The 26572-nt window shown below is 44.5% G+C and overlaps 4 protein-coding genes and 2 non-coding genes across 17 annotated transcripts in view; 2 read left to right on the top strand and 4 right to left on the bottom strand.

Moving 5' to 3' along the window:
* Positions 1 to 11721, top strand: part of eya4 (EYA transcriptional coactivator and phosphatase 4) — a 39505-nt gene extending 27784 nt beyond the window's left edge. For 3 of the 9 annotated variants that reach the window (XM_053843656.1, XM_053843652.1, XM_053843657.1), the window contains 9 exons: positions 1651 to 1825; positions 3690 to 3826; positions 4013 to 4096; positions 7098 to 7187; positions 7405 to 7463; positions 7611 to 7771; positions 8036 to 8150; positions 8220 to 8341; positions 9646 to 11063. In XM_053843656.1, the coding sequence (XP_053699631.1) occupies positions 1651 to 1825; positions 3690 to 3826; positions 4013 to 4096; positions 7098 to 7187; positions 7405 to 7463; positions 7611 to 7771; positions 8036 to 8150; positions 8220 to 8341; positions 9646 to 9848 (1146 nt within the window). In that variant the 3' untranslated portion in view covers positions 9849 to 11063. The other 6 variants (XM_053843659.1, XM_053843653.1, XR_008412561.1 and 3 more) reach the window with 5 other exon arrangements.
* A 688-nt stretch (positions 11722 to 12409) lies between these two features.
* Positions 12410 to 23053, top strand: LOC128746616 (scavenger receptor cysteine-rich type 1 protein M130-like). Of its 4 annotated transcripts, none has more exons than XM_053843794.1 (17): positions 12410 to 12548; positions 13880 to 13940; positions 14574 to 14600; positions 14657 to 14968; positions 16578 to 16871; positions 16992 to 17306; positions 18266 to 18556; positions 18614 to 18928; positions 18992 to 19282; positions 19798 to 20106; positions 20750 to 21061; positions 21212 to 21520; positions 21601 to 21900; positions 21983 to 22324; positions 22396 to 22503; positions 22580 to 22664; positions 22731 to 23053. In XM_053843794.1, the coding sequence occupies exons 2-17, from the start codon at positions 13907 to 13909 to the stop codon at positions 22861 to 22863; spliced, it is 3777 nt and encodes a 1258-aa protein (XP_053699769.1). In that variant the 5' UTR covers positions 12410 to 12548; positions 13880 to 13906; the 3' UTR covers positions 22864 to 23053. The 4 variants fall into 4 exon arrangements, with proteins under 4 accessions (XP_053699769.1, XP_053699771.1, XP_053699768.1 ...); XM_053843796.1 differs by having other exon boundaries at positions 12447 to 12548; positions 13883 to 13940; XM_053843793.1 differs by lacking the exon at positions 12410 to 12548 and adding an exon at positions 13730 to 13818.
* A 166-nt stretch (positions 23054 to 23219) lies between these two features.
* Positions 23220 to 24938, bottom strand: rps12 (ribosomal protein S12). Its single transcript, XM_053843798.1, has 6 exons — positions 24895 to 24938; positions 24724 to 24770; positions 24097 to 24213; positions 23884 to 23986; positions 23541 to 23642; positions 23220 to 23307 (listed from the first exon to the last, which is right to left on the bottom strand). Exons 2-6 carry the CDS (start codon positions 24735 to 24737, stop codon positions 23245 to 23247), a joined length of 399 nt encoding a protein of 132 aa, XP_053699773.1. The 5' UTR covers positions 24738 to 24770; positions 24895 to 24938; the 3' UTR covers positions 23220 to 23244.
* Positions 23750 to 23837, bottom strand: LOC128746861 (small nucleolar RNA SNORD100). The gene has a single exon (XR_008412603.1). It is a non-coding gene; the product is annotated as a small nucleolar RNA SNORD100 (small nucleolar RNA).
* On the bottom strand, positions 24293 to 24369 carry LOC128746859 (small nucleolar RNA SNORD101). The gene has a single exon (XR_008412602.1). It is a non-coding gene; the product is annotated as a small nucleolar RNA SNORD101 (small nucleolar RNA).
* A 185-nt stretch (positions 24939 to 25123) lies between the features above and the next one.
* Positions 25124 to 26265, bottom strand: zgc:153284 (uncharacterized protein LOC751696 homolog). Its single transcript, XM_053843680.1, has 3 exons — positions 26169 to 26265; positions 25926 to 26093; positions 25124 to 25348 (listed from the first exon to the last, which is right to left on the bottom strand). Exons 1-3 carry the CDS (start codon positions 26211 to 26213, stop codon positions 25286 to 25288), a joined length of 276 nt encoding a protein of 91 aa, XP_053699655.1. The 5' UTR covers positions 26214 to 26265; the 3' UTR covers positions 25124 to 25285.
* Between the last annotated feature and the right edge of the window lie 307 nt (positions 26266 to 26572).

The following is a 26572-nucleotide window of genomic DNA, read 5'->3' as shown; positions in this document are numbered from 1 at the left end:
TAAAATGTAACGTTTCAAAAGAGTATTTTTTTTTAATTTTCTTTAATTGAGTTGACCCATTTGATGCTGATGGATAGAATTCCATTTGGATAGTTGGATGCATGGTGTGATGGATGACCTGGAGGATGCTGCAGTTAAATGGATAAATGCAGTTCATATCATATTAAGATTTGAAAGACCAGTTTTCCATCCAAACCTTTCAGCTTTAGTCAAGTGGCTTCGCGCACTGAATGAAATCAAAGATGGGGGTTCAGCAGTACCAGGACCCCAAAGTGCTTTAACAGCCCAGCTCCCACACAACATCCGTCATTCAGCATGGACCCAGAAACAAAATCGAATTACGCCTCAGTTGCAGGAACAAGCGCAGGAAATAAGCCCAGAAGTTTATCATTGTGAAAGAGTGGTCACCACCGGTCTTGATGTGGATGTGATGGATTGTTCTGTGGTGGGGGGACATATAAAGGGGGATTTTAGGGTCCCAGGGTGATAGATGCAGCTGTTTATACACGGGAAGTTGAAGACCTCTAAATGTGCGTGTGCGCGCAACTATGAGTTTTATTGCCTTATTAATAATAACCCACCGGTTACACATAATAAGATAAATGGCTGTATGTTAAATAATGGAGATCAAGACCAGAATATCCAGCAACATGAGTTCAACGGCATGGAAAAATATTATATTGACTGGGGAAACAATGTGAAGGATTATTAATGTTGAGATTATTTTTGTAGTTGTTTAAGTGTACACACATTGAATGACAGGATTCACAGCTTTTTAAATTGCCTCCTAATGAGTGCATGGGGTCAGTAATCCGAAAAAAGTTAAGTAGAAACGGAAATAAATTTAATTAAAACTGCAGGAGGAGTTCCATAAAAGTGTCAATTCATCTTAAAAGAATTCAATTAGTGATCCATTGCCTGCCAGATGGTCCTGCTGACAGCTGGAGTAGGAGCTTTGACAGTCTCTTTTTGGTTTGATTTAAGATTGTGGGAATTGAATTAAATAATCTAAAACAAGCTCAAGAGACAACAGAACAGAGTTCCAGCGTGTTAACTGTCTATTCCACTATTGAAACTGTTGCTTTGAGTCTCAAATTGACACCGATGTTATGAACAGCGTGGGCTACTTCCAAGGTAGGAATCAACCTGGCACACAATAACCCTAGCTTTGACCCTACAGTTCGAAAATGACAATGTCTCCAAGTGCTTTGAAATATTTAATATGTTGGTGTACAGTACTTTTTCTTGCATTAATTGCTTCACTGCTCTGAAGATTGCTGGCTCGAGGAAAACTGAACTCGGGCCGTAAATCTTTTTAGACTCGACCGGACTAAACCTCTCCAACTCCAAACAAATAGATGAGTAATGTAATTTATTGTAAAAGTGTGCGGATTCATGTGGTGCGCAGCGGTTTATAAGCACTCATAGAGATGGACTTGGTGACAGCTTTAAGGCGCTGACTCGTAAAAGCGTCCATCTCCAGTGGGTCCGTAAAAAGCAGCGACACAAGGCTTTAATTGTTTTGGAGATCTAAAGTACTGAGAGTAGAAAGAGGGAACACTTGTAAAGTCTGTCTTCAAAAGTGCAACATCTTGTTTCTTTCATCCTTTCATTCTGTTTTTGGCTCATAAGTCATGTCGTCCTCTGCAGGATTATCCCTCGTACGCAACATTTGGCCAAAACCAGTACGCCCAGTATTACTCCGCCTCCACTTATGGGACATATATGACCTCGAATAGCGTGGACGGCACCGGCTCAGCCGCTGCCTATCAGCTTCAGGATCCCGCCCCTGCCATGACTGGACAGGCAGCTGACCTTCATCCAGGTCAGTATCACATGGTGTTATACTTTCCTCAGTGGTTCTGTGCCGCTAACTTGGTTGGGTAAAAAATACTGATGGCTTCATGAAACAGTGTCCCTGTTTTCAGAGCCCAACAGGGAGCGCTGTTGGTATAAAAATGATATGACGTGCCAATGAAATGGTTGTTCAAGTCTAAATATTTTATAGCAGAGTGCCATCTAGTGGGCTCTGAAAATGAGGGCACTGTTTCATGAAGCCTCATCAGCCCATCTCTAAAATAAATACAAATCCTAACTTACCAAACTCTCCTGCGTGGTGTTGGTGTGGCCTTGTTAAGCAAGTATTCTTCAGAGGGAAATGGAGAGGGAAATTACTTTAGTGTTATTATCTGTAATTGTTTTCTTTGAGATTCATTTTGTGATTTTACCCTGTAATACAATATTATTCTTTTAGTATTTGTTAAATCCTAAATTCTTTGGTCACATCTTTGTCATTGTTATTTTGTTATTTTTAGTAATGCTATTTAATTAATATTGTTTTATGTCGCACTGGAAGCTTTGTTTTTCATCTAAGTAGAAAAAAATAAATAAATAAATAAAATAAAATATTGTATATGGAATCATTGTAATCTATACTGTTATGCAGTTTAAAGCAGGAGATAATGCTTCTTATTTTCTTGAGTAAATATTTGGGAATAAATTGTGTAGTTTGGGTATCATATCATATATACTTAATCAAAATATAGTTCAAAGATTGCATAATTAAACTGGGTTTTTTTAACCCTTTTCTCTCTGAAACCAGTTATGGGACCTGCTTTTGGGTCCCGACCCACCATTCGCGAAGAAAACAAATGTATATGCAGACCATACACTCAAGAATGAAAGTGGCAAAAATAATGTCTGAAAATTCACAATAATTATTCAGTACGATTTATAAACAAAAAGTAAAACCTGGTCACACTACTATAAATATAGATTTTTACCATATGATTTAAAAAAAAACAATATACAATGTCAAGATTAATTTCAATTGTTTTTAACTAAATAATAAAGGTGAAATAAAACATTAATTCTTTAACTGAAGCACTGATATTTGAATGTCACAACAGAAGCACTTTAAACAGTGCAGTAAATCCTGGCTGTTTGGCCATTATAGGGTAAACTTTACCTTAACTTTCAAACCAGTCCCTTCTTCTTCTTCGGCCTGGATGAAGTAATCTGAAATGAATGTGGATTCAAAATGTGTTCATGAAAATAAGCTTTTTTTTTTCTTTTTTTTATGAGGAACGTTTCAATGCTACAATCCAAGAGGGAGGCAAAATAAACGAGGCACAGAAATCTGAATGTCTTGTAATGTTCATGCTTCTTTTTTTCCTACATTGTTCCAGAGTTTGTCTTGGCTGTAATTCAGGAAGTCTGATTAAAGGAGCTTATCATTCTTCCTGTCACTGGCACTTTCCCTCTCACCATTGCTCCGTGTCTCTCATGCTCCTTCTGCTTCCTCACCCCTCCCGCTCTCTGATTAAGACATAACAATATGTGAGTGTACGGTCTGGTTCTGGTTACTGCACTGGGAGCAAGGGTTTTAGGAGTGTGTGTGCAGACTTTGACTTGTCCACTATCAGTTTCTGATTTATGGTGTAGATCCATGTGTCCTTTTCCTCTTCGACAGTCGCTGCATGTTCTTGTGAATCGAGCATCAGCGGTTGTTTAGCTGCCGCACCAATTTCCTTGAATTATGAAGCCTGACATGCTGGGCTTATTAGTGCAGGGGGAGAGTTACGGCCGTCGCCGAAGTGGCCGTGATTTTCGGTGCACCTGTGGGAGCGGGCTCCCCACCACATCATTACTTTGTCAACATTTAGCTCTGTCTTTGTGCGCCTCCTCAGGGGACTTCGACACAGTGCAGAGCCCCTCCACGCCCATCAAAGAGCTGGACGACCGAGCCTGCCGGAGTGGGGGGTCCAAGTCCCGGGGCAGGGGCCGCAAGAATAACCCCTCCCCTCCTCCGGACAGTGACCTGGAGGTAAGATGAACCGTCTTAAAATAAAATAAAACAGCTGTTTATATCTTAGGTGAGCATCTACGCTGCTTCTTGGGTCAAGGTATTAGGAATACAACGTAGACTTCATGATTATCCATTGTTTTTTAAAGGGATGATCAAAAGGTTTCTGGTATGTTATTTGAACGATTTTTTTTCTCCCTCCTGCAGCGGGTTTTTGTGTGGGATCTGGATGAAACCATCATCGTCTTCCACTCTCTGCTCACCGGCTCGTATGCACAAAAATATGGCAAGGTAAGATCATCAATTGAGGCATTGATATATATTTTCAAATGGTTAATGACAAAAACAGATCCAGGAAATAAGTTGAATTATTTGCAGTATGTGCAGTCAACCTGTGTGGTTGTAAATAGGATGAATTGTGGCCTTCCCTTTACTCTCCCCAAGACATATTTGGTAGCCTCAGAATGTCTGTGTAAATATGCAGCCGTTCCACCGTGCTTCCCCCAATTTTTTTTAACATGGTCGCCTGATATCCGTTCCTCCAAAGACATGGCTGTCCAGTGAAAGTCACATGTCTCTAATGCAAAAAAAGAAGAGGTGGTGGCACTGGAAGCCATTGGTGGATGAAAAGCTTCATTAGAATGTGAATGATTTTGGGAGGAAATGACAAATTTTCCACAAACTTCTCAGCCGAAAAAAAAAGATTTTTCCAGATTTTTATTTTGGATTTAAAGATCCTGCTCTGATTCACACAGACACAACATTTCTTGTGAATCTATGAAACCACATGTGTTAAAAAAAGTTGGCAAAAAGACAATACATTGACTGTTGTAGTGGAGCAAAAATCTTTAGCAGACAAATAAATCAACAGCCATGAAACCACAGCCAGCCTGGCTGCAGCCAACATGGACTCTATTATCAACTACATATTTAAAATCCATTACGATTAAATATGAAAATTGAAGGTCCTTATTCCCAGCGTAGTCGGCGGTCTAACACCCACATCGATCTTCAGAGTTCCTGCCTGCGAGCTGACGTTATGCTACGTGTCCGCGGCTACACGTTTCTGAAGCATGATGTCGTTTCCTGTGTCAGCGGAGCAGCCACCGTTCGAGCTTCACCTCCCACCATCACTCTGGTCTGGCAGGGGAACCCACACTGGCACAGAACACACACCAGTCTGAGCCACAAGAGCCGGGTGTGTTTTACACATCGGCTTTGTGGGTACCCATGCACTTCCTTGTCGCGCTGGAATTTCATGTTTGGCAATTGGGTTTAATGGCTATAAGTGAGAGCCTGGTGGGTTGTAAATGGCTGTGTGTGTGTGAGCTGGTGTGACAGAGGGGCAGCTCTTCAAGTGGGATCTGTGTTGAGGCTTACCTCTGATGATGTCACCGGTCACATCAGGCCACTGTCATAGGTCAACCTTGCTGAGACTCTCATAAGCGCAGTTTATATACTTTAGAAAGATTCTTTTGCTGCATAGTTAATTTGATCCCTAAAATATATAATGATGAAATGTAATAGCAACAGCTGTCTGTGTTCACACCTCTCCAAAAATAGTGTTTATGGTGTTGACATAGCAACTGCAGGACCATAGTTACCCCCTCAGTTGGGACACGGGGATGTCTCTGGGATTTTTTTTTTTAAGTTTTAGAAAGTGTAGTCATTTGAAGGAATTGCTCTCGATAAGACCAACAGGCAGATAACCCTGCAGTGGGTTAGTAGCTTATTACTAATCCTTGATTAATATTTTCTCTGCCCACCCCTTCCTGTGCCTCGGTGCCTCTCTGTCGCTACAGCTGTGCTGTTTAGTGAGGAGGTGTCTTTCAGTGCAATGCTCCTCCTCCAGCTTTCTGACCAGAAAACTATGATGGTTTCCTTTCCAGTAACTCCTTTAGCTATGCACTCTATGTTGAATTAAATGCACAAGAGACAAACATATGAAACACTGATAGCAAATTGTTTCACAACAATTTTCATTTTTGTACGGAATTTATACAGGCAGTTTCATAATCGTTTGGTTTCGTTCAAAACAGAGTGACATCAAAATGGCAACAGAGTGCGCCATACAATTTCACCCGGCCGTGTTGAACCGTGTGTATTGAAATGACTGCAAATAAATCTGAATTGTATTATAATTTTATGTTTGGATTATGAGACCAGAGGCACCATGTTTCTGTTGTGGCTGAGCTCATTGTAATTATGCTTTCTTATTTACATTGTTTGCTGCATATATTCATCCAAATATTGTTTATTGTAATGCACAGCTAATTGGAAACAGCTAGCGGGACAGATTAATAAATCTCCGTGTGCGGGACTTACATTGAATTAATACCAGCTTTTTTTGTAACATTTAAGACTGTATTTATTGTTTATATGCTATGAAAAATTGTTGAACAAATAACATTCTCCTTGATGGTGTTTGACCTGGTACAACATCCAAGTCCCTTCAGTGTGATGGTGAAAACAGATTAATGTGCTGACAGAACGAGATATAAAAAGGTAGACACGCACGTTGTAAGAACCACTCTGCTTTATCATGACGTGTTGACTTATTAAAGCATCTTCGGCGCTGACAGGGATCATTTTTGGGATGTCCGTCCCGTCCCTGCCCACAAGGCCTGTGGGATTGATCCGACGTGCTTGGCAGGATATCAAAAAGCTCAGCGAGGCGTCCTGGGAAACAGACCCGTTTCCACAATGACATTTTGTCCATCTTGTGAGGGACAGCATATGGAGCCAAAATTATTGTTGAGCTCCGGAGAGCCTGACACTTTCTCCCACCCTGGAATGTGGACCACCACCCCTCTCTCTGGAACTATGTCTGCCTCGCTCACCAACTTTCACTCGCTTCCTGTTTCTGTCTATTCTGGTCGCCTGACAGCCGGGGGTGGCATCACAAGGTGGGGGGAGAGGCAAGACACTTGGAATAGGTTTTATTGGGTCAGATTCTTAGTTAAAAACGAAACATTCCTGTGCACGTATTTTATTTTGGATGAGTGGATCATGAATGAATGTTTTAGGATGAGTCATATGCAATGTTAACGGTTTTTCGGTCACTGAACAAAGTGTGTGAAGGTTTATTTATTGTCTGTGTGGATGTGTAGTCATCCCACTGTATTGTTGGAACGTTGATGGGAGGGCACAAGTGCCACCTGTCTGTCAGTGCCTGGTCCGATGAGTGGTGCCTGGCAGCTCTACTGTGGGGGGAGGAGGGCTATCCTCCCTAAATACTCCGGCTGGACAATGGCTATTACATTACTGATCCCGGTGTTTCCTTCCTGCCCAGGACCCCCCCATGGCGGTGACGCTGGGCCTGAGGATGGAAGAGATGATCTTCAACTTGGCCGACACACATTTATTCTTCAATGATCTGGAGGTCAGACATTCGCATTCACCGGCTTTAGTGCAAAGGCTGCCCCCTTTTGGACAGACAATGTATTGCCTGTGATCGCTATTGTGGCGTCAAATAATGCATAATTATTTTTAAAAATAAATTAAATTAATGTTTAAAGCTTACATTCATGTGAATTCATTAAAATCTGCATCTTAATTATACATCAATAAATGTTGTTTGGTGTTATTTGCATTGACAGGAGTGTGATCAGGTACATATCGATGACGTGTCATCAGACGACAACGGACAAGACTTAAGGTGAGCAGGCTCTTTAAGTGACACCTGAGCTGTGACGTCTCATATTTCGAGGTGCATCACGTAGCTACAGAGTTTGATCATGTTTGTACCTGTGAAAGGTGTGACGGTGATGATTTGTCAAATAAAACGTTTCGTTATTATCGACAGTACTTACAGTTTTGCAACTGATGGCTTCCATGCAGCTGCGACCAGCGCTAACCTGTGTCTGGCCACGGGGGTCCGAGGCGGGGTCGACTGGATGAGGAAACTGGCCTTCCGCTACCGACGGGTCAAAGAGTTGTATAGCACTTACAAAAACAATGTGGGCGGTAAGACAGTCCAACAGAACCTCATGGAAAGAGACTGCTTTTTCCTAGCTAGTGTCCATAGTATTCACTTAGAATTGAAATAAGAGGGTTAGTCACTTAAAAGAGATTATATTATTCATTATATCTTATTGTGTAGCCATATCCGTGCTATTTAGGGGTGCTATTTTTTAGCTTTTTACATAATGAATATGCTGTTTTCTTTTGTTTTTTAACAAGAATGGCGCAGTCAATGGCATGATGTCAATGATGTTGCTGATGTTTCAGGTCTGCTGGGTCCAGCCAAGAGAGACGCCTGGCTGCAGCTGAGAGCCGAGGTGGAGGCTCTGACCGACTCCTGGCTGACACACGCGCTCAAGTCGCTGTCCATCATCAGCTCAAGGTACCATCATCCTCATCACCACCATCATCATCGCACATCAATGACTGAACGCTCTTGTGTGCGTTGCAGGAGTAATTGCGTAAACGTGTTGGTGACCACGACTCAGCTCATCCCTGCGCTGGCTAAAGTTCTTTTGTATAGTCTGGGATCGGTTTTTCCCATCGAGAACATTTATAGTGCAACCAAAATAGGTAAGGTTCGCTCTCATGTGATTCAAGGTTGAAGGTAAAGAGTGAAATCTGACCTCTAGTCTACTTATTTAAACTATCTAAACTTTTATTTAGATCTTAAAGGCTTTTGAATTCTTCTCTTCAAATCCCACATCTAGTCTCCTTCCTTTCTACCTTCTACTTCTTTTTCTTTGTCCTTTGGAATTTCTCATCGGGTCTACCTCTTTCTCTTCGTCGTCATAATTGGTTGTCTTGCTTTCTATTTTTTCTTCCTTACATTGTTCAGCCAACTCTTTCTATGACCTGTGACTGTCATGACAGATCACTCTATCATCAGCAAACATCATGATCCTTGGAGTCCCCTTCCTAACCTAAGCTGTCAAAAGTGACCAAAACAATTGCAATGGGCAGAGTGCTGATCCCGAATGTGATCCCTCTCTTTACTTTAAATCCTGTTGTCACACCTTCAGCACCACCCTCACTCTGACGCTTACTTCCTCATGCAATTCCACACTTCCCCCGGAACTCTGTCATTGGCTTTCCCTAGATCCACGAAGATACAGTGCAACTCCATCTAACCTTCCCTTTTGTGGATCACTCCCACTCCCCTAAACACTTCCTGCATCCTCTTAGGAGCTGCCCTCACTTCCTGCTCGCTACTCCTCCTTCTTTAGTTCCCTGAAGTACTCCTTCCTTTGCAATACAACTCGCTAAAATATGTTTTCCCAGAGCACCCCCCCTTCTCTACCTAACATCCCACACCAAGTACTCCAGTCCTGAGCCTCTCACATCTTTGCAGTTTCATTCAGTACTGATTCTTCCTGACCGTGCTGAGTGTGTGTTTATCTCACCATGTGCTCTGAACATGTGCCCTTGCCTCCGCTTCCACCATCTAATCTCATGTAATATTGCTAACTGATTTATTTGAATCAGGTGATATAAATTAAGGACAATATCGCACAGTTAAAAATGTTATTATTATTATTATTAGTAGTAGTAGTAGAAATAGGAGTAGTAGCAGCATGGAAAGAGAGAGCACTGATCCAGAAGCGTGCTGCATGTGAAAGAATGTCTGTGGAAAAATGCGGATATCGGTTCAAACCAAACACAGAATGACTGACTTTTTCTTCTCCCTGCTGGTGTCTAACGTGCGTCCTGCAGGCAAAGAGAGCTGTTTTGAGCGTATAGTCTCCCGCTTTGGCACTAACGTTACATATGTTGTGGTTGGCGATGGGAAGGATGAAGAGCATGCAGCCAGCCAGGTAATCACATAACCCCTGAACTGTGAGCCCTCTGACCGTGTGACCCCTCCCCCTCTTTTGCAGGAAAAGAGAGTTGCTTTGAGCGAATAATGCAAAGGTTTGGCAGGAAAGTAGTGTATGTTGTAGTTGGGGACGGTGTGGAAGAAGAGCAGGCGGCCAAAAAGGTAACTGACCTCTGTCACCTCTCTGACCCCGCCTACTCCGCTCAGTGTGACGCTCTGATTGGACCCGGCCTGCCTTTTCTTTGCTCTAGAGGTTTTTTGTGATTGGGTGTGGACTTTGTTCGACTCACTGCCGCTTTTTGTTCTGGTTTTACTGTGAGATGTTACAGCCAGAGACACCAGCAAGCAACTCTCAGTGGAGCCGCCATTTTTCTGTCACGTTCTATAAGCAAATGTGAACACAAATTGAGCGCGTAAAAAAATGCAGACCAAGTCTGGTTATCGAATAACTCCCTTGAAACCAAAAGTGTGGCATTCGTAACTGCAATAGTGTTTGCAGTTGTTATGTTTCATTGGTTAGTTTCAAGTTGAGATGAGATAAAGATAAAGAGACGTGAAGTGACTATCTTCTTGTCTTTTTAAACGTGTCTTTCCACACTTCAAATGTGTTTCCATTTGTTGAGGAATGTGACAGAACTCTATCGGCACACTTCTCCAGTTCTGGGTGCGGTTTAATGGTTTTGGTGCCGAGTTTGTTGAGGGAACAGTTCTGCATTTAGATTTCTTCAGTTAAAATCTTTTACATTCAGTTGATATGGGGAGAAAACATCCCTGATTATACCTAATATATGATCATTTTAGAAGGAAATTTGATTTTATTTTCATTGTTTTAGCTCCTTGCAGTATATTACAACAGTACTGCTGTGAAAAATGCAGATCTGTTCCTTCATTGTATACGGCATGAACATGGTTGAGTGCTTTCTGCCAGAAGACATGTCCACATGACCATGTGTTGTTCCTTATTACCATTTTTCTGCTTCCTAGACACACTAGCCAGGAAATGTCAAATGCATTTATTCATTTATTTTATGGTTGTTTATTTGTGTTACATATTATTATTAGTAGTAGTAGTATTAGTATTACTATTATTATTCGTTTCTATTTATTTATTTGTGTTATATTTAGAATATTTTTATGTAATTAAAAACTCAAAAAATGTCTGTATTAAATGTAATAAGTTTCTAGGATCGTATGAATGACATGGTTTTGATGAATATGATAAATAAAAGATATTTTAAGACTGACTGATGTAAGAAAATAAATAAAGAAAAAATGTCGTTTGAAAAGTGAAACAGGCTTTATGATAATTTTGAATGGCATAACTGCATAAGTGAAGTCAAGTAATAGGCTTTATTTCTGGCAGATGGCTTCAGGCCAAGCCTCTCTGGGTTTGCAGTGGTCAGTGCTGCTGTGGTGGCTGTCACCTGTTGAGGATGATGGCGCAGCACTAATTCATTTCATGACATCTCCATATCCCTCTTGCAGCACAACATGCCCTTCTGGAGAATATCCAGCCACTCGGACCTGCTGGCGTTACATCAAGCACTGGAGTTTGAGTACCTGTAATGGGCGCGGCAACAAGGACTGGACTTTACCGTGGACACCGGGACGCTGACGCCGCTTTCTTTTCTAATAATATTTAAGAACACTGGGAATGTTTTTGGAGATTTTTATTTTCTGGAGTCATGAACTCTGATGGTCTTAAACAACGGTGGACGACTGAAGCTCTGCACCGTCCGGACTCTGAAGACACCAGCTGGGACTATTGTGCATCCGCTGGGGCCCTCACGATAAAAAAAAAAAAAAAAGAAAAAAACTTGTAAATTATTTGCAATAAAGTGACAGTGGTGGGTGATCGACTATGAACAAGGCTACAGACTAGCAGGGTGGGGAGTGTTGTTCTTCTGGATTTTTTTTAATGTTTCTGCTGGGTGGGATGGGGGTCAAGGATGTGGGTCATCTGTTGTGCCTTAATGTGTTTGGATGTCTTTTGTTTATTCAGTAATGTAGATAAAAGGAGGACTCTAATCGAAATGAGACTTTTTTTTCTCCTTGTCTTTCAGATAGAGTCAAGGTTTTATACAACACGTTTTCCTGAACTTCTCTAGTGAAAATATTAAAAACACAAATACAAAATTCACACACAAATGTAGTGTAATATTTAACAGCTTAAGGTTTAAAATTCCTTTTGTGATTTTGTAGAACTAATCCCTTTTTTTAGCTCAATCTTGAGTGAGAAAGAAAAAAAATCTGCTCTGGAATTGAAGGTCTTGGTATTTAAATATGGTCAAATTGTGGTAGAAGAAAACTATATCAATTTGAGCTCGTGTAGGGAAGTTCACCAGTTGTATTTACATCATGATCCTTGTAGAAAGGACCCGCTCTCTGTGAAGATGCGTTCAAATGACCTCGTAATTCGCATAAGATTATTTCGACGATGGTCAATTACAACAGTTAAAAATACAGAGGTGATCTTTTCAAGATTTCGTTTTCAATTGAGAAGCGTTATTAAAATACTTGGAATTCTATTGAGACTAAAGATTTTTATTTTGATATTCAGACCACTTCCGGTGAGATAGAAATAGAAATAAAATGCTAAATGCTAGGACTCATTTCTTGTCTATGGATTATAGCACTGAACTGAAACTTCTTAAATTTATGCGCTGCCTTTGAATAGAATAGAATAGAATAAAGCGGTAAATGTCGGTGACGGTGATGTCGAACGAAATACGCGATACGGAAACATTTATGTTTCTTACTAGTTAGACCGTGTGAACACCAGATGGCAGCAGATCAGCAGAGCGAATTCACCGTGCTTTTGCTGACTTGGACACAAAATGCTGATGCTGATAGTCAATGACGGAAAAAATCCCGAGCGAGTGTCGGAGGATGTCAAACGGAAGGTCCTCTCGACAGGACGACTTCTGCAGCAGTCACAGCAACAGGTTGCTGCCCATGGCTAAGGTGAGAGACTCCTCACTGTGGATGTTCCCGGCAGTTGTGAGTGTTCTAGTTGTTGCTGTTTCGTCATTGTTTAGTTACGGGTTGTTTAGCCACACGTCACTGAGTGATAATGCCACACGTTCACGAAACAGCTGGCTTTTGTCATTTTCATCTATTTATTCAAAGCAACAAACAGCTCATGTAGCCTTTATGCTACTCAATTTAAAACACGACTATTAGATATTTGTTGCGCTGTACGGAGCCCGGGAAGTGACATGCTCGTGCTTTATTTTCTGGATGTGACATGCAGGACTTTATTTTTATTTTTTTATTTCAAGATATAACTATATAAATGAACTGAATTTGTACACGTCTTGTTGACTTTCACTTTTATTGACTGAATAATCTCAAATATCGTGAACATTTATTTTTTTGCGTCGGTTGTTCTGCATGTTTGTTTGTTTGTTTATAGTTTACAAGAAAAACTAACAATGCTAAATCCCTTAGAGTCTCAGTATGTCAGTTGACAATATTGCTAGCATAAAACAAACAGAGAATGTGTCCAAAACGGAACAAAAATAAATAGTTAATAGCACAGTGTAATGCATGAGAGTCCAAACCACAAGTTGTTTTAAGTAGTAAAGTAAACTGCAGTTGGATGGAACTTGCTTCTTAGGGTCTTGTGGGCCGACAGGTGACTGTCTCACCAGGCCACAAATGAAGGTTGTGGTCACTGGTGTACTGTAGTTTCTGTTTTAGTAAAAATATGGCACGTTACATTTACCTTAACAGAGTTATACAATACAGTGTGTTCTCAATGGCCACTTGTGTATCTATGTACCTTCTGTCAGAGCTGTGAGACGCATAATGTTTCTAATAACAACATGGTTTGTTTGAAAACTGCGTTTCATTTGTCTGGCTTGCAGTCCGGTAAACTGGAGTCTCTCTTCAAAGTCAACATGTCATGACTGCTGGGAATAGTAGTGAGGGGCGGGGGGGCTCGGGTGGTCTTTCAACACCCAGAAAATAACCAAATTGAATTAAATTTTAATTGATTTAAATACGCTGCTGAACAGTGCACACAATTTTCACCAGCTAACTAGCTGTAATCTCATGTAGTGTTTTAATATTCAGAGCGTAAAACTGATCATCCCTCTTCAATGATTGATGAGAGTGTCAACACACATCAAGTCTGTTGTCCAAGTCCAACTGGTCACTTCGATCGTCGCATTTATCAGCGCAGGAACATGGGTAGTCTGCACTAGTCAAACAGAGTTGTTGTTTCCTACTGGTAAGAAGATCTGTTGGTTCTCAGAGTGGTTTTGGTTTTCACAAAATGTTCTGATCCGCAGCAGATTTGAGCGGCACCAACATACAAGATGGCGTTTCTCTGGATATTGACTTTATCTGCTGGTGAGCTCTTCTTCTTCTTTTTCTTCTCCTTCCTTCTCTTTCAGCTTCTCCCTTCAGGGGCGTCACAGTGGATCATCTTCCTCCATCTCACCCTGTCCTCTGCTTCCTCTTCTCTCAAAGCTACAAACCTCATGTCCTCCTTCACCACCTCCATAAATCTCCTCATTGGCCTTCCTCTCCACCTTCTGCCTGGCACTTCCAACCTCAACATCTTCCTACCAATGTACTGGCTCTCTCTCCTCTGTACATGTCCGAACCATCTCCATCTCGCCTCTCTGACTTTGTCTCCTAAACTCCTGAGCACATGTGCTGTCCCTCTGATCTACTGGTGATTTATTCTTAGGAAAATTCTCCTACACATTGTCGCATATGATCTAGCAACAATGGGAAATACATTTGTGTTCATTTTCAATAAAAAAAATTGTATAATATAGTAGAACTATATAGTCAAGATAGATCTCAGCAATCTCTGTGAGGCAAAAAATGAATGAAATAGTAATTAATATTTTATTATTCAAAGAAGAACAATTTATTCACACATTTATTTTTAAACATATGTTTCTACTCCATAGATGAACGCTGAAATATTTTATTGAGATGTATGTGTGATTTGTTTTTCCCCGCGTCCCACAGGTCTACTCACTCTGCTACCCACTGCAGGTCGGTAAAATCAATCCTCTGTAAAAACGACTGCAGGATTAAAACGTCTTTTTCAGAAAGTGAAAAAATCCGACTGGTGGGTCCGTCCCGTTGTGCGGGCCGAGTGGAGATCAACCACCAGGACATATGGGGGACGGTGTGCGACGACCATTGGAGCATGACTAACGCGGAAGTGCTGTGTCGAGAGCTCAACTGTGGCGCCCCCCTGGAGGCCAAGACCAATGCCTTCTTCGGAGAAGGCACAAATGAGATCTGGCTGGACGACGTGGAGTGTACAGGAAGAGAGTCCACCATCCTGAAGTGTCCTCACAAGCCCCTGGGAGAAAACAACTGTGCTCACGGTGAAGATGCTGGAGTGGTCTGTTCTGGTAAGAGTGAGTCGTGATGCTGGGAACTAGTCCCACTTCGTATGGTTTCTCAAGTGGGATTGGGGAGGTCAGGGTCACTTAAATGGAAATGAATGGTTGTATGAATGGTGAATGGATGTATCTCCGAGAGTCTGGCTTCTGTGATGGTTCCTTACCTGTACTGGAGTGCTAGACTCTACGTGCTGTTCTGACTGAACTCTAGTGATGGGCTGATGAGGCTTCATTTTCATGTCCTCATTTTCAGAGCCCACTAGATGGCACTCTTTGCTCTAATATCTTTAGAGCGTTCTTATACCAAGAGCGCCCCCTACTGAGCGCTGAAAAATAGGACACTGTTTCATGAAGCCTCAACAGCACATCAATAGTAAGGAGCATCAACTTCACCTGTGCTACAGCTAAATCTGACATGACGTTTGTCACCTGGCTACTGAGAATGTGGCCCGTCCGATCACTGCGCATTGTGATGTCAGACGTGGACATTTGATTTGACCTCTGACCTTTTGTGGACCGTTTCGATCTGCTAAAATAGGACTCATTGGCTGCTACATAGAGACTCTGGGTGGGTTCTTTCTGGGGCCTTAACACCAGAGGTGTCATCACCATGAAGACGACAAACCCTGCGGCAGGCAGGAGGCACGTATCAAATTTTCTCATGGGACTGTCCAAGACTATAAATAATATACTTCATAGACAAAAGAAGAAGCGATACATGCTGTTTTTCTTTTTTGTTTCTGGAGCGGTCAATTGTGGAAGTTCAAGAACAGGAAATGGAAATATGTTTTGGGTGAAAAAGGCTGACACGGCGTTTATTCTATTGAGTGTTTTTGAGCAGAACATTTTTGTCAGCAGGAAATTTCAATTGACATAAGAGGCACCCTCTCTTAACACTTCTGCTCCAGCAATACAGTGGATCAGTGGTTAGCGCTGCAGCTTGAAGGCCACAGGGTTGAGTCCATCTTGAGACAACCCTTCTAGGGAGTGAGCCCGCGTCCTCTCTGTGGAGTTAGGAAGTTGTGAACTCTGATTTCCTCCCACTGTCCAAAATCATACAGAGGTGAATTGATCATTGCAACGCTGCCCTCAGTGTGAGTTCCAGAGTGTTTTTATCTCACCCGAGGACCAGGGGGTACATTGGGGGTAGGATCCACCCCAATGACTCCAACAGGTAATGATGAGCAGATGAGGCTTCATGAAACAGTGTCATCAGTTTCCCACTAGATGGCAGTCTCTGCTCTAAAATCCTTTGGTTCAAAGAACCAACTCAATGAATCCTCTGAACTCTGAACACTGAAGGCTTGTCAGTCTGTCATTGGCTGAAGAGGCTTCATGAAACCGTGTTCCCATTTTCAGAGCACAGTAGGGGACACTGTTGGTATAGAAATGATTTGGTGTTTCATTGAAATGGCTGTTTATATCCAAGGATTTTAGAAAAGAGAGTGCCATCTACTGAGCTCTAAAAATGAGGACACTGTTTCATGAAGCCTCATGAGCCCTTCACTACCAGTAGGCCACCAGTGGATGGATTTTCACTGAACAAACATTTGTGAGGTGGTTCCTTGGCGACGGATGTGAAGCAAGTTCCAGCCCTCTTTCCATTTGGCTTCTGCAGAGCATGTGAACGTCTTAAACGGAAGCAGCAGGTGCGATGGCCGAGTGGAGCTCTACCACGGAGGCCACTGGAAGAAAGTGTGTGGCAGCGACTGGGGCATGAAGGAGGCTGAAGTCCTCTGCAGGGAGGTGAACTGCGGGATTCCACTCATGGCCACCAACCAACTGCAGTTTGGACAGGCACAAAAGATGGATAACGTAAAAACCACCTGCCATGGGAATGAAACATCACTGGCCCATTGTGCGATTCAGGAGCACCTGACAAGCTGTGTGGATGCTGTCATCTCATGTGGAAGTAGGTCACTCAGTTACAGGCCCTTTGACGTGGGAGGCCATTTTACTTTTTCCACATTTTTAAAGTCGACTGACTCTCTCTAATGTTTTAAACTTTTTCCTTTGTCCCGAAATTTGACAGACAATAAGCCAATCCGGCTGGTGAACGGAACAAACCGGTGCTCCGGTCGGGTGGAGCTCCACCACAACGGGGAGTGGGGCACCGTCTGCGACGACAGATGGGGGTTGAACGAAGCTCAGGTGGCATGCCGAGAGATGAACTGCGGCATCCCTCTGGAAGTGAAGTTCGGCGCCTACTTCGGTCAAGGTCAGGATCAGGTGTGGATGGACGACGTGCAGTGCAGCGGTCAGGAGAAGTTTCTGTCGGACTGCACACACCGCTCCTATGGAATGCACGACTGTGACCATCACGAAGACGCCGGCGTTGTTTGCTCAGGTAGTTACATTGACAGGTGGAGAGTATTTCTTCATCATGCCAACTCTGTCGTGGGATTTGGGAAGGTCAACAATATTTGAGAAGCAGAATGTTAAAATATATATGATTAAATTGAGACTATTTCAGTATCTTCTTCTTTCTCTTTGGGCTTCTCCCTTCAGCGGTGGCCACAGCGGATCATCTTCCTCCATCTCACCCTGTCCTCTGCTTCCTCCTCTCTCAAACCTACAAACCTCATGTCCTCCTTCACCACCTCCATAAATCTCCTCTTTGGCCTTCCTCTCCACCTTCTGCCTGGCAGTTCCAACCTCAACATCTTCCTACCAATGTACTTTGTCTCCTGAACACCTGAGCACATGTGCTGTCCCTCTGATCCTATCCATCCTGCTCACTCCCAGAGAGAAGCTCAGCATCTTCATCTCTGCTACCTCCAGCTCTGCCTCCTGTCTTTTCCTCAGTGCCACTGTTTCCAAACCATACAACATTGCTGGCCTCACCATCCTTTTGGACACTTTCCCTTTCATCCTTGCCGACACCCTTTTGTTACACATCACACTTTTCTCCAATGAGTCCATCCTGCCTGCACCTGCTTCTTCACCTCTTTCTCACATTTTTCTCTTGAGCCTAAGTACTTAAAACCCCCACCTTCTTTATCTCTGCATCCCGTAACTTTACTTGTCCACTTGGCTCCCTCTCATTCACACACATGTATTCTGTCTTACTGCAGCTAACCTTCATTCCTCTCCTTTCTAAGTCAAACCTCCGCCTCTCTAGCTTATCTTCCACTTGCTCCCTGCTCTCACCACAGATCACAATGTCATCTGCAAACATCATCGTCCAAGGGGCTTCTTGTCTTCATCTGTCTGGTGGCTATGTTTGACAGAAATGGTGGATTGAGCTTATTTTGGTTATTGTCAAATGATGTGGAAAAACTAGTTTTGTGTCTCGCACCACTTTAGAGCACCTCCGACTGACCAATGGCACGGCGCGCTGCAATGGCAGGTTGGAGCTCTTCCACAAGGACAGTTGGGTGAAAGTATGCAACAGTAACTGGAACTACAAAATGGCCAAAATGGTGTGTGCAGAGATCCATTGTGGAAACCCTAAAGAGACAGGTAAAACTAGTCACTACGGCCAAGGCGGACTCAGAGGATACTTGAGCCGATGTTCCGGAAATGTGACGTCCATCAGTCAGTGTGAGCTGGAGCCGCACTTGGGCTCTTGTGAGGGAGTGTCTCTGTCATGTGAAGGTGAGATCCCAGGTGTCGGGGTGTGTCCACTGCATGACAGCTTGGCTTCCTCTCCAGGGACTCCACACATCCGCCTGGCGAACGGCACGGACCGTTGCTCGGGCCGAGTCGAGATCATGCACAATGGGGTGTGGGGAACTGTGTGTGACGATCAGTGGGACATCCGAGACGCTCAGGTGGTCTGCAGGTCTATGGACTGCGGCTCGGCGCTCACCGCCAAATACGGGCCTTTTTTCGGCGCGGGAGAAGGTGAAGTCTGGCTGGATGATGTGGAGTGTCTTGGCAACGAGACGTCGCTGGAACACTGCCCCAGACCTGAGTTTGGACACAACAACTGCGGGCATTCAGAAGATGCTGGGGTGATCTGTTCTGGTGAGCCGCACGAGAAGCCTGTCACGGACGGCTTAGATGACACTCATATGTCATGTCTTCCAGCAAACATCCGATTGCTGAACGGCAGCGACCAATGCTCCGGCAAGGTGGAGTTCTTCGACGAGAACCAGTGGTGGGCAGCGTCCAGTCGATCCTGGGGGATGAATGAAGCCACAGTGGTGTGTCGAGAGATGAACTGCGGCGAAGCCAAGTCAACTTCGGGCTCCTTCGGCCGAGGCCCTGAAGTGGGCGGATACACCATCACCTGCACCGGCAGAGAGAGCGCTCTGCACCAGTGCTCGCGCCGAGACTTTGTCAGCGGTGGCATCGAGGAGGCCTCTGTCGTATGTACAGGTACTAAGATATCAGCACCTCACAGCTCTGTATTGATATTTGTCAACTCTCCCACTCATTTGTTCACATGTACAAAGTTCATCCAGTAACAAACGTCAAGAATCTTTACTTTTTTTTTTTTTTGAGAAGTTGTGAAATTCCACATTTGAAGAAATGCTTGGTGTGCATGTGCGTGACCACTGTTTATGCAACAATGCATGAGACTCATTGATACAAGACAAAGGCTTCTGCATACATTTTTTTGAAGTTAAAAACAAGTTTTTTACACCTCTTCAGGTTACACACGGCATACTTAATATCAGACGATAATATATTTGATACTAGTGCTGCAACTTTTCAGTTAATCTATTTATTTCAATACGACATTTTTCATAGTATTGTCAGAGCTTTTCACCGTTTCCAGTATATTATTTAATCATGTATTATCTTGCAGTACTTTTGCATGGGATTTAACATCTTTTCTGTGTAGTTTTCCGTGCTATGCTAATGCATCTCACCTCCTCTGTCCTTCCTAGGTAACGTGAGGCTGGTGGGCGGCCCAAATGAGTGCGCCGGGAGGGTGGAGTTCTATGACAAGGGCCAGTGGGGAACCCTGTGTGGAGAGTACTGGGACTTGAGCGATGCTTTAGTGGTGTGTCGGCAGCTCAACTGCGGGAACCCCCACCAGATCACCACCGGGCTGGAATATGGTCGTGGGTCAGGGAACGCTTGGCTCAAGCAGATTATGTGCTCCAACCACGAGTCCTCTCTAGTCCAGTGCCGACATGAAAATGTCCCAGGCAGGACCTGCAATGCCAGCTCCATTGCTGGCGTCATCTGCAAAGGTATTCCGGTCTGTGCACAAAAGTATATCGTGACTTATTTATTTGTTGAAAATAACTGTCACAATCTCTCTTGCATATTTTAGTTTGGGGGATTTCCAGACAAATATGTAACATTCTTTGCCTCACAATTATTCTTTCTCTCTTCACATTTTGAGCGCATTTCGTTTTAGCCAACGTCACGTTAGCCGTTAGCTCTGTTAGCTTTGATATTTGCCGTCATGGGTCCGACAACAAACACTCCATCATTCTGTCGTGAAGGTGAGTGGTCAAGTTAGAGGCGCATCTAGTTTAAAAATGACTCAAAGTTGCGCACTTCTTTGCGAGAGTAGCGCATCCGCTAGTGATGGACGAATCAACGCATCAGCATAGATCTGTAGTGTATAGAAAGATTGTGCCTGAATCCGATTCAACACGCTCTAATGTTCATGAGTTAATGTCTTCACATCGACCACCTCTGCCTCCGGACAAATGAGGTGAAAGGGGATCATTTCCTTCGGCTCACCACTTGAAAAACCTAGAGCTCCGATTTGGGCTCATCAGATCCGAGATCTGCGCTTGTCAAATGGGCATCCCGTGTGTTGCTTCTAGGCTGGTGAGTTGGATTGATCCTGCAGAACTGAGAAGACCTCTCTTCTGTCTGCAGACAGCTTGGGAGTGCGCTTGTTGGAAACGGGTCGAGACGAGTGCAGAGGTAGGGTGGAGGTCCGTCACGCCGGAGCGTGGCAAGCCGTGTGTGACACAGAGTGGACGCTGAGTAAAGCCCAGACTGTGTGTAACGTCCTGAGCTGTGGAAATGCTCTGGAAGCTTTGGGAGGCGCGAGCATCACGTCGGGTGTGGCGGTGGAAGCCTCCGAGGCCTGTTTCCAGAACCAGACTTCTCTCCAGCATTGCACCAATACGGGGTACAGCACAGCAGCGTGCGGGCCGGAGCATGGTGCCACAGTCTCCTGTGCAGGTACACTGATGTCACCCCCCTGTGCCTGGTGAAGTTGTGCTACAAGACGGTCTCTTTCACGCCTTTATATTTCAGGATTGTTTTAGTGTTTGAACCAGTATAAAGCTATTTATTGGTATAATATATCGGTATAATGCTGTTGACTTGCAGCTCCGCTTCGGCTGGCTGATGGCCCCACTCAGTGCTCAGGCCGGGTGGAGATCATGTACAAAGGCCAGTGGGGGACGGTGTGCGACGACCAGTGGGCGCTGAGCGCCGGCGACGTGGTGTGCCGACAGGTGGGCTGCGGCCACGCCGTCGCCGCCCCCATGAGCGCCCACTTTGGCCAAGGCGAGGGACCGATATGGCTGGACGACGTGGAGTGTTCTGGAGAAGAATCTGCCCTCACTCTCTGCAACCACCCTGGGTTCGGTGAGGACAACTGCGGGCACGGCGAGGACGCCAGCGTCATCTGTCTCGGTGGGACGCCAGTTTTTTAGCTTCAGTCTGGATCAGTCGTACCGCCAAGGCTCCTAATGGTGTCCAGCTGTGTGCCTCAGGTGGCCTACAGAAGCCTCAGATCTCTGTGAGTCCTGGACTGGAGGTGAACTGGGGCAGCACAGTGGACGTCACCTGTACTTTAAGCACTGAGCAGCAGGGCGGAACATTCGTCTTGAAGAAGACTCAGGAGCCGACCAAAGAGGGGCTGAAGAAGTTCTCAAGCGCCGACTTTGCTGTGTTCACCTTCAGTAAGGTCAACTTCAACCACACGGGGTCGTACTACTGTGAGTTTCAGAAGAAACTGGACCAACACGTCATCAACTACCCGCAAGGAAGCCCGGTGGATCTGGTCGTCCATGGTGGGTCACTCTTCTCTTCTCCTCACGTTTGGGTGACATACACGGTGAAGGACTTTAACACAACTTTGCTTGTGGTCCTCAGTGAAGCTGGAGAAGCCCAGCATCTCCCTTACCTCTCCTCACACCATGGTGATCTACAGCCCAGAAAAGGTGTCGGTCAACAAAGGCAGCAGCTTCTCCATCACCTGCTCCATTTACACCAAATACCCGGACGGGAGTTTCTACCTAACAAACCTCAAGTCCAAAGTCAACACCAGCGAGGTCAAGCCAGCATTTGGTCACTCCTTGTTCTATCTGGCGTACTTCGAGTTCTCCTCAATCGTGTCCAAAGACGAAGGGTCGTACAGCTGCATATACGCTCTCAACATCTCATCAAAGGTCTATTGCTCCCCCCCTTCCAAATCAATGGAGGTCACTGTTGTTGGTAAGACCTGTGCAGTCGGAGGAAGGAACCCGAGTGCAGCTGGAGTGAGCTGGATGCTTTGGTCTCCACAGAGAGCTCCTCCTCACCCGTGCTGACCAGTGTGTTGGTTGGAGGTGTGCTGTTGGTTCTTCTGCTCAGCGGTGGTTATCTACTGTGGAGAAGAAGGTGGCGGAACGCAGGTACCTTGAGGCCAGATGAAGCAGTGAAATGTCTCACCAGGTGTGACTGAAAGAGAGCTCAACGTTGTCTTCACAGCTTCAGCGGTTCACTTCAGCAGCAGGATTGGAGGAGGAATCAAAACCAGCGCTGACGACAGAGGGAACGGAGCTCTCGAGGACAGGTTTGTTAAGGGATGAGTCTGAGCATCTTCTCACCCCTGCAGAAGTGACAACTGCTTTGTCAACAGCCGCGAGAACGAGCACAAGCAGAGACACGTGGTGGATGACCAGCTGGCGGATGTTGATGGCTCAGCTGAAAGGTCCCCTGAAGACCTGGCTGGTAGAGTGTGCTACGAACTCGAGCCTCTGGTCCTGTCCTGATTCTCATGTGAATCCTTGCTCATGGGTTTGCCTCTGATGTGTCAGCCAAGGTCAGAAGTGATGTCCTCCTGACCCTCCAGCAGTGGGCAACCTATGTGTTGGACATTTAGCAGTTCGTTTTTAAATCAGTGAGCTCATAAATTGAAAATAAAATTATTTAAAATTGGGTAGAAAATCAAATGCTTTATTTTGTGATCAATAATTTTCCCAAGAGTGATATTGTCATGATGGCCTTTCAGTCTTCAGTGTTGCCATTTTTACATTTTGAGTAACATGGCATCCATTGTTCTTTCCCAACAAGTTGTTCAGAAAGTGTTATTACCAAGTGATCTTGAGTTGAATAACTAAACAAGCCATGACTTCCACAGTTTTATTGACAGCTCACTTCTTGGCCTTGAAGTACTCCTCGATGACATCCTTGGCTTGAGACTCTTTGCCATAATCCTGCAGAGAAAGACGCAGCACCCCGTCAACACCGAACACATTCACGCAAAGGAGCCAAGCTAGCGTTAGCCGCGGAGCACGTGTAGCCGTTACTAGGGACCCCGGCACCACAGGATGGCGGAGCTCGTACTCCGGCTGTAATATAGCCAGGTATGATGACAGCTGCATGGCACGGTGCACAACAACTGGACTTGACTGGCACTTGGCAATGAGCTAAACTCCGGTGTGCTGACCTTAACGACGACGCAGCTGCAGCCCACCACCTTGCGAGGCTTGCCCTCACGGTCGATCTTGCACAGACCAACCCACTCGCCCAGCTTCTTGTTGTCGTCAACCTGCGAGTCCACAAGTTCAAGAGGGGAAACATAAATCCCAGTAATATGAATTACGAGCCAAGAATAGCGCATTAAAAATGCGCATATTTTCTCTTGGATCTCCCTGCTGTACCTCAGATAAGAAATGGGTTTGGTTTAGATGGCGTTTTCCTCAGAGACATCAGTAGAGGGAGCCAGATTATCATCAGTGGTACAGAAGGTGAGACCCCAATAAGCCAGTAGGGGGCGGTAGAGCACTTGCCTTGATCAGGTTGATCTGGTGCTCAGCGCACAGAGCTTCCACCAGCTTGACATACATGGGCTCGTCACAGTTGGCTGCCAGGACGCAGAGATGAGCCTGACGTCTGGAAGAGAGACAAGTCAGCAAAAACCAGAGCCTCCCAGCAGTAGGGTAACAAAGGCAGACTTCCACAGACGAGTCCAGGATGCACCCAGTCCAACCCCGTCCACTCACTTGTCCAGGGCTTTAGCAGCCTCACGGATGCCGCGGGCCAGACCGTCGTGGATGAGTGCGGTCTTGAGCACTTCAGGGAGAGCGGTGTTGACATCCATCACACCTCCAGCAGCGATGCTGAGGAACACAGAGACGATCAACACCACAAAACAGCAGCAGCAGCAGCAGCAACTGTCCGGTGAGAGCCGAGCTTCCAGCTTAGTCAGACCAGAGGTATCACTCAGTGCAGAGTGAAGGGGTATCCGACAAAAGAAAACAAGTCATCACGTGAGCATGATGAAGCTCGGACTGAAAACAAACCGCAGTAACTCACAACGATACAAGTTCAATGACGTTCTTCAGCTGTTGCACCATCAGCATAGAGACTAGCAAGAGTTTTTAGGAATAAAAACTTGCGTGGGAACAGTGACAACACACATTCAATGATGTACCAATGCAACATATAAGAACCAGCAGCTCGCGTTAACACCAAGTTTAACCGCGACAGCTAGCTGCATAAAAAGGCAACAGACAAGCTTCAGTGCATCAAAAGGTTCAAGTCTGGTGGTTAGAAAGAACGTACATAGTGCTAAAGAGAGTCTACACCGGTTCATTTCGCGTGTAAAGCCGCCACCGTCTGACACTCACCCTTCCTCGGCCATTGTAGACTAGGATGGATGGCGGACTTGAAAGTTCTGCAATAAAGCAAAAACAAGGTAGAAGAGGCGTTATACATGACGGTTAGACAACAGCGATTAAATTAAAAGCTAAGATGTTTAATTAATCCAGCGGATTGTGGCAGTAGCTGAAGAAACTCACCCTTTCCTCCACTCGAGCAGCGGGTAAAGAGGACGTCATCAGCGTGCGACAAATTATTTATAGCCTCACACGCCATCTAGTGGTTACTTTGAATAACTGTCGGGTTCCTCAAAACGACGGGAAGATAAATAATCAATCGAATATAACTGGATAATATTGATAATGAAAATTCTACCTCTTAAGACGACTCAATGAAATACAACAATGAATTTCAAACACATTCTTTATTTGTTAAGCTCTTCACAAACCGGCATAAGATTTGCGTCACATTTTCATCATTGTATGATCAACTTTTGTCTATAAACGATTTTTAATCCAATATTTTTTAAAAATGCTCAATTGTGTGACACATCTACTGTGCGCTCTTCTGAAGCGGAAGCAGTCAATGGGCTCACAGGCGGAGGAATTCATCTAGGTTTCCCATTTCAATTGCTTCTTGAAATGCATCGTAGTCCTGAAAGACGAAGGCAAAATAAAGTCAGTTTGTCTGAACAACATAAACAAAATAGTTTAAATAATACTGAGTACATTTAAAAATGTAAAATGAAAGCATGTCCCTTATTTAATGACCTCGGTTTGTCATTCAATCTTCATGCTCCTCACATTTCCTGCGTTCAAAACAAGACGCTTCAGGCCCAACTGGTCTGTTTTGGTGCTTCAGGAACAGTTACCTCAGAAACTCACTTGGTTTGTTTGAGAAATGGTGTTTGTTTTAGGGTGAAGTTGAATATAATGAGGTTCCTGCCTTGTTGATGTTGGCGCAGGTTGCAGAAGAACAAACAAGAAGGTGTTCTCATCTGCATGTTCCAGATTTTTAAGTAGTTTAGGAGAAGGTGAGCTATGAAGCGGAAGTGGAAGAATGTCAGCACCTCTGACAGAAGTGCCTTTCAGCAAAGTATAAATGGGTGTGACAACATTCAGACAAACCACTGAGCACTTGTGTTTGGGAAATGACACATTTGACTGACATTATTTCGCTAAACTGTCTGGCCTAGTTATGGGGAGGTGTTGCACTCCTGTGCATGTCTTACCCCGCAGTAGTGGTCTCCGTTGCATATCTGAGGGGGCAGGGCACTAGGGTTTCCAGCTTTTTCCCTCATGAGGTCTCTGACTGAAGCATCCTGACTGATGTCCACCATCTCGTGTTTGATGTTTTTGGATGTCAAGATGCAGGAGATCGATTCCTGACACTTCCTTATCTGTGTTCAAGAAGACAACACACTTCTGAGTCACTTATTCTGTGCAACAAAGTGAAGTAAGCAGTTGGACAGTACCTTCAAGGAGCTGGTCACGCTGGTGTAGTACACAGTGAGCGTCATTTTTGAAGAGACTCAGGGAAGATTCTTCAGTAGAATGCAGGCGGAACAGGTCTGAACACGGTTTACCTGCTTCAGGGACACACCCACCGGTGAGAGTGTCATCCCAGCTACAGACCTTGTGCATGGGTTGTGAAAGAACACACACCAAGACACATACACGTGCACAAACACTCACCAGTGCACGTTCACACAGAACACATTCAGCTATAGACACATGCACACTTGCACGCACACATTAAACACATGAACGATCAAGCATAAACACATGACTTTCCTACAACTCCAACTGCACCTGAACGCATCATGAGCCTGCTGGCAGAGTAGTTATGAGCAGGAGATAAAGTGACTTGCTTTTTGTT

Source organism: Synchiropus splendidus, chromosome 15, assembly GCF_027744825.2.
Source record: "Synchiropus splendidus isolate RoL2022-P1 chromosome 15, RoL_Sspl_1.0, whole genome shotgun sequence".
In the NCBI taxonomy this organism is placed as follows: Eukaryota; Metazoa; Chordata; class Actinopteri; order Syngnathiformes; family Callionymidae; genus Synchiropus; species Synchiropus splendidus.
The sequence above is the reverse complement of the archived record's forward strand: the minus strand, read 5'-3'. Positions and strand labels throughout refer to the sequence as shown.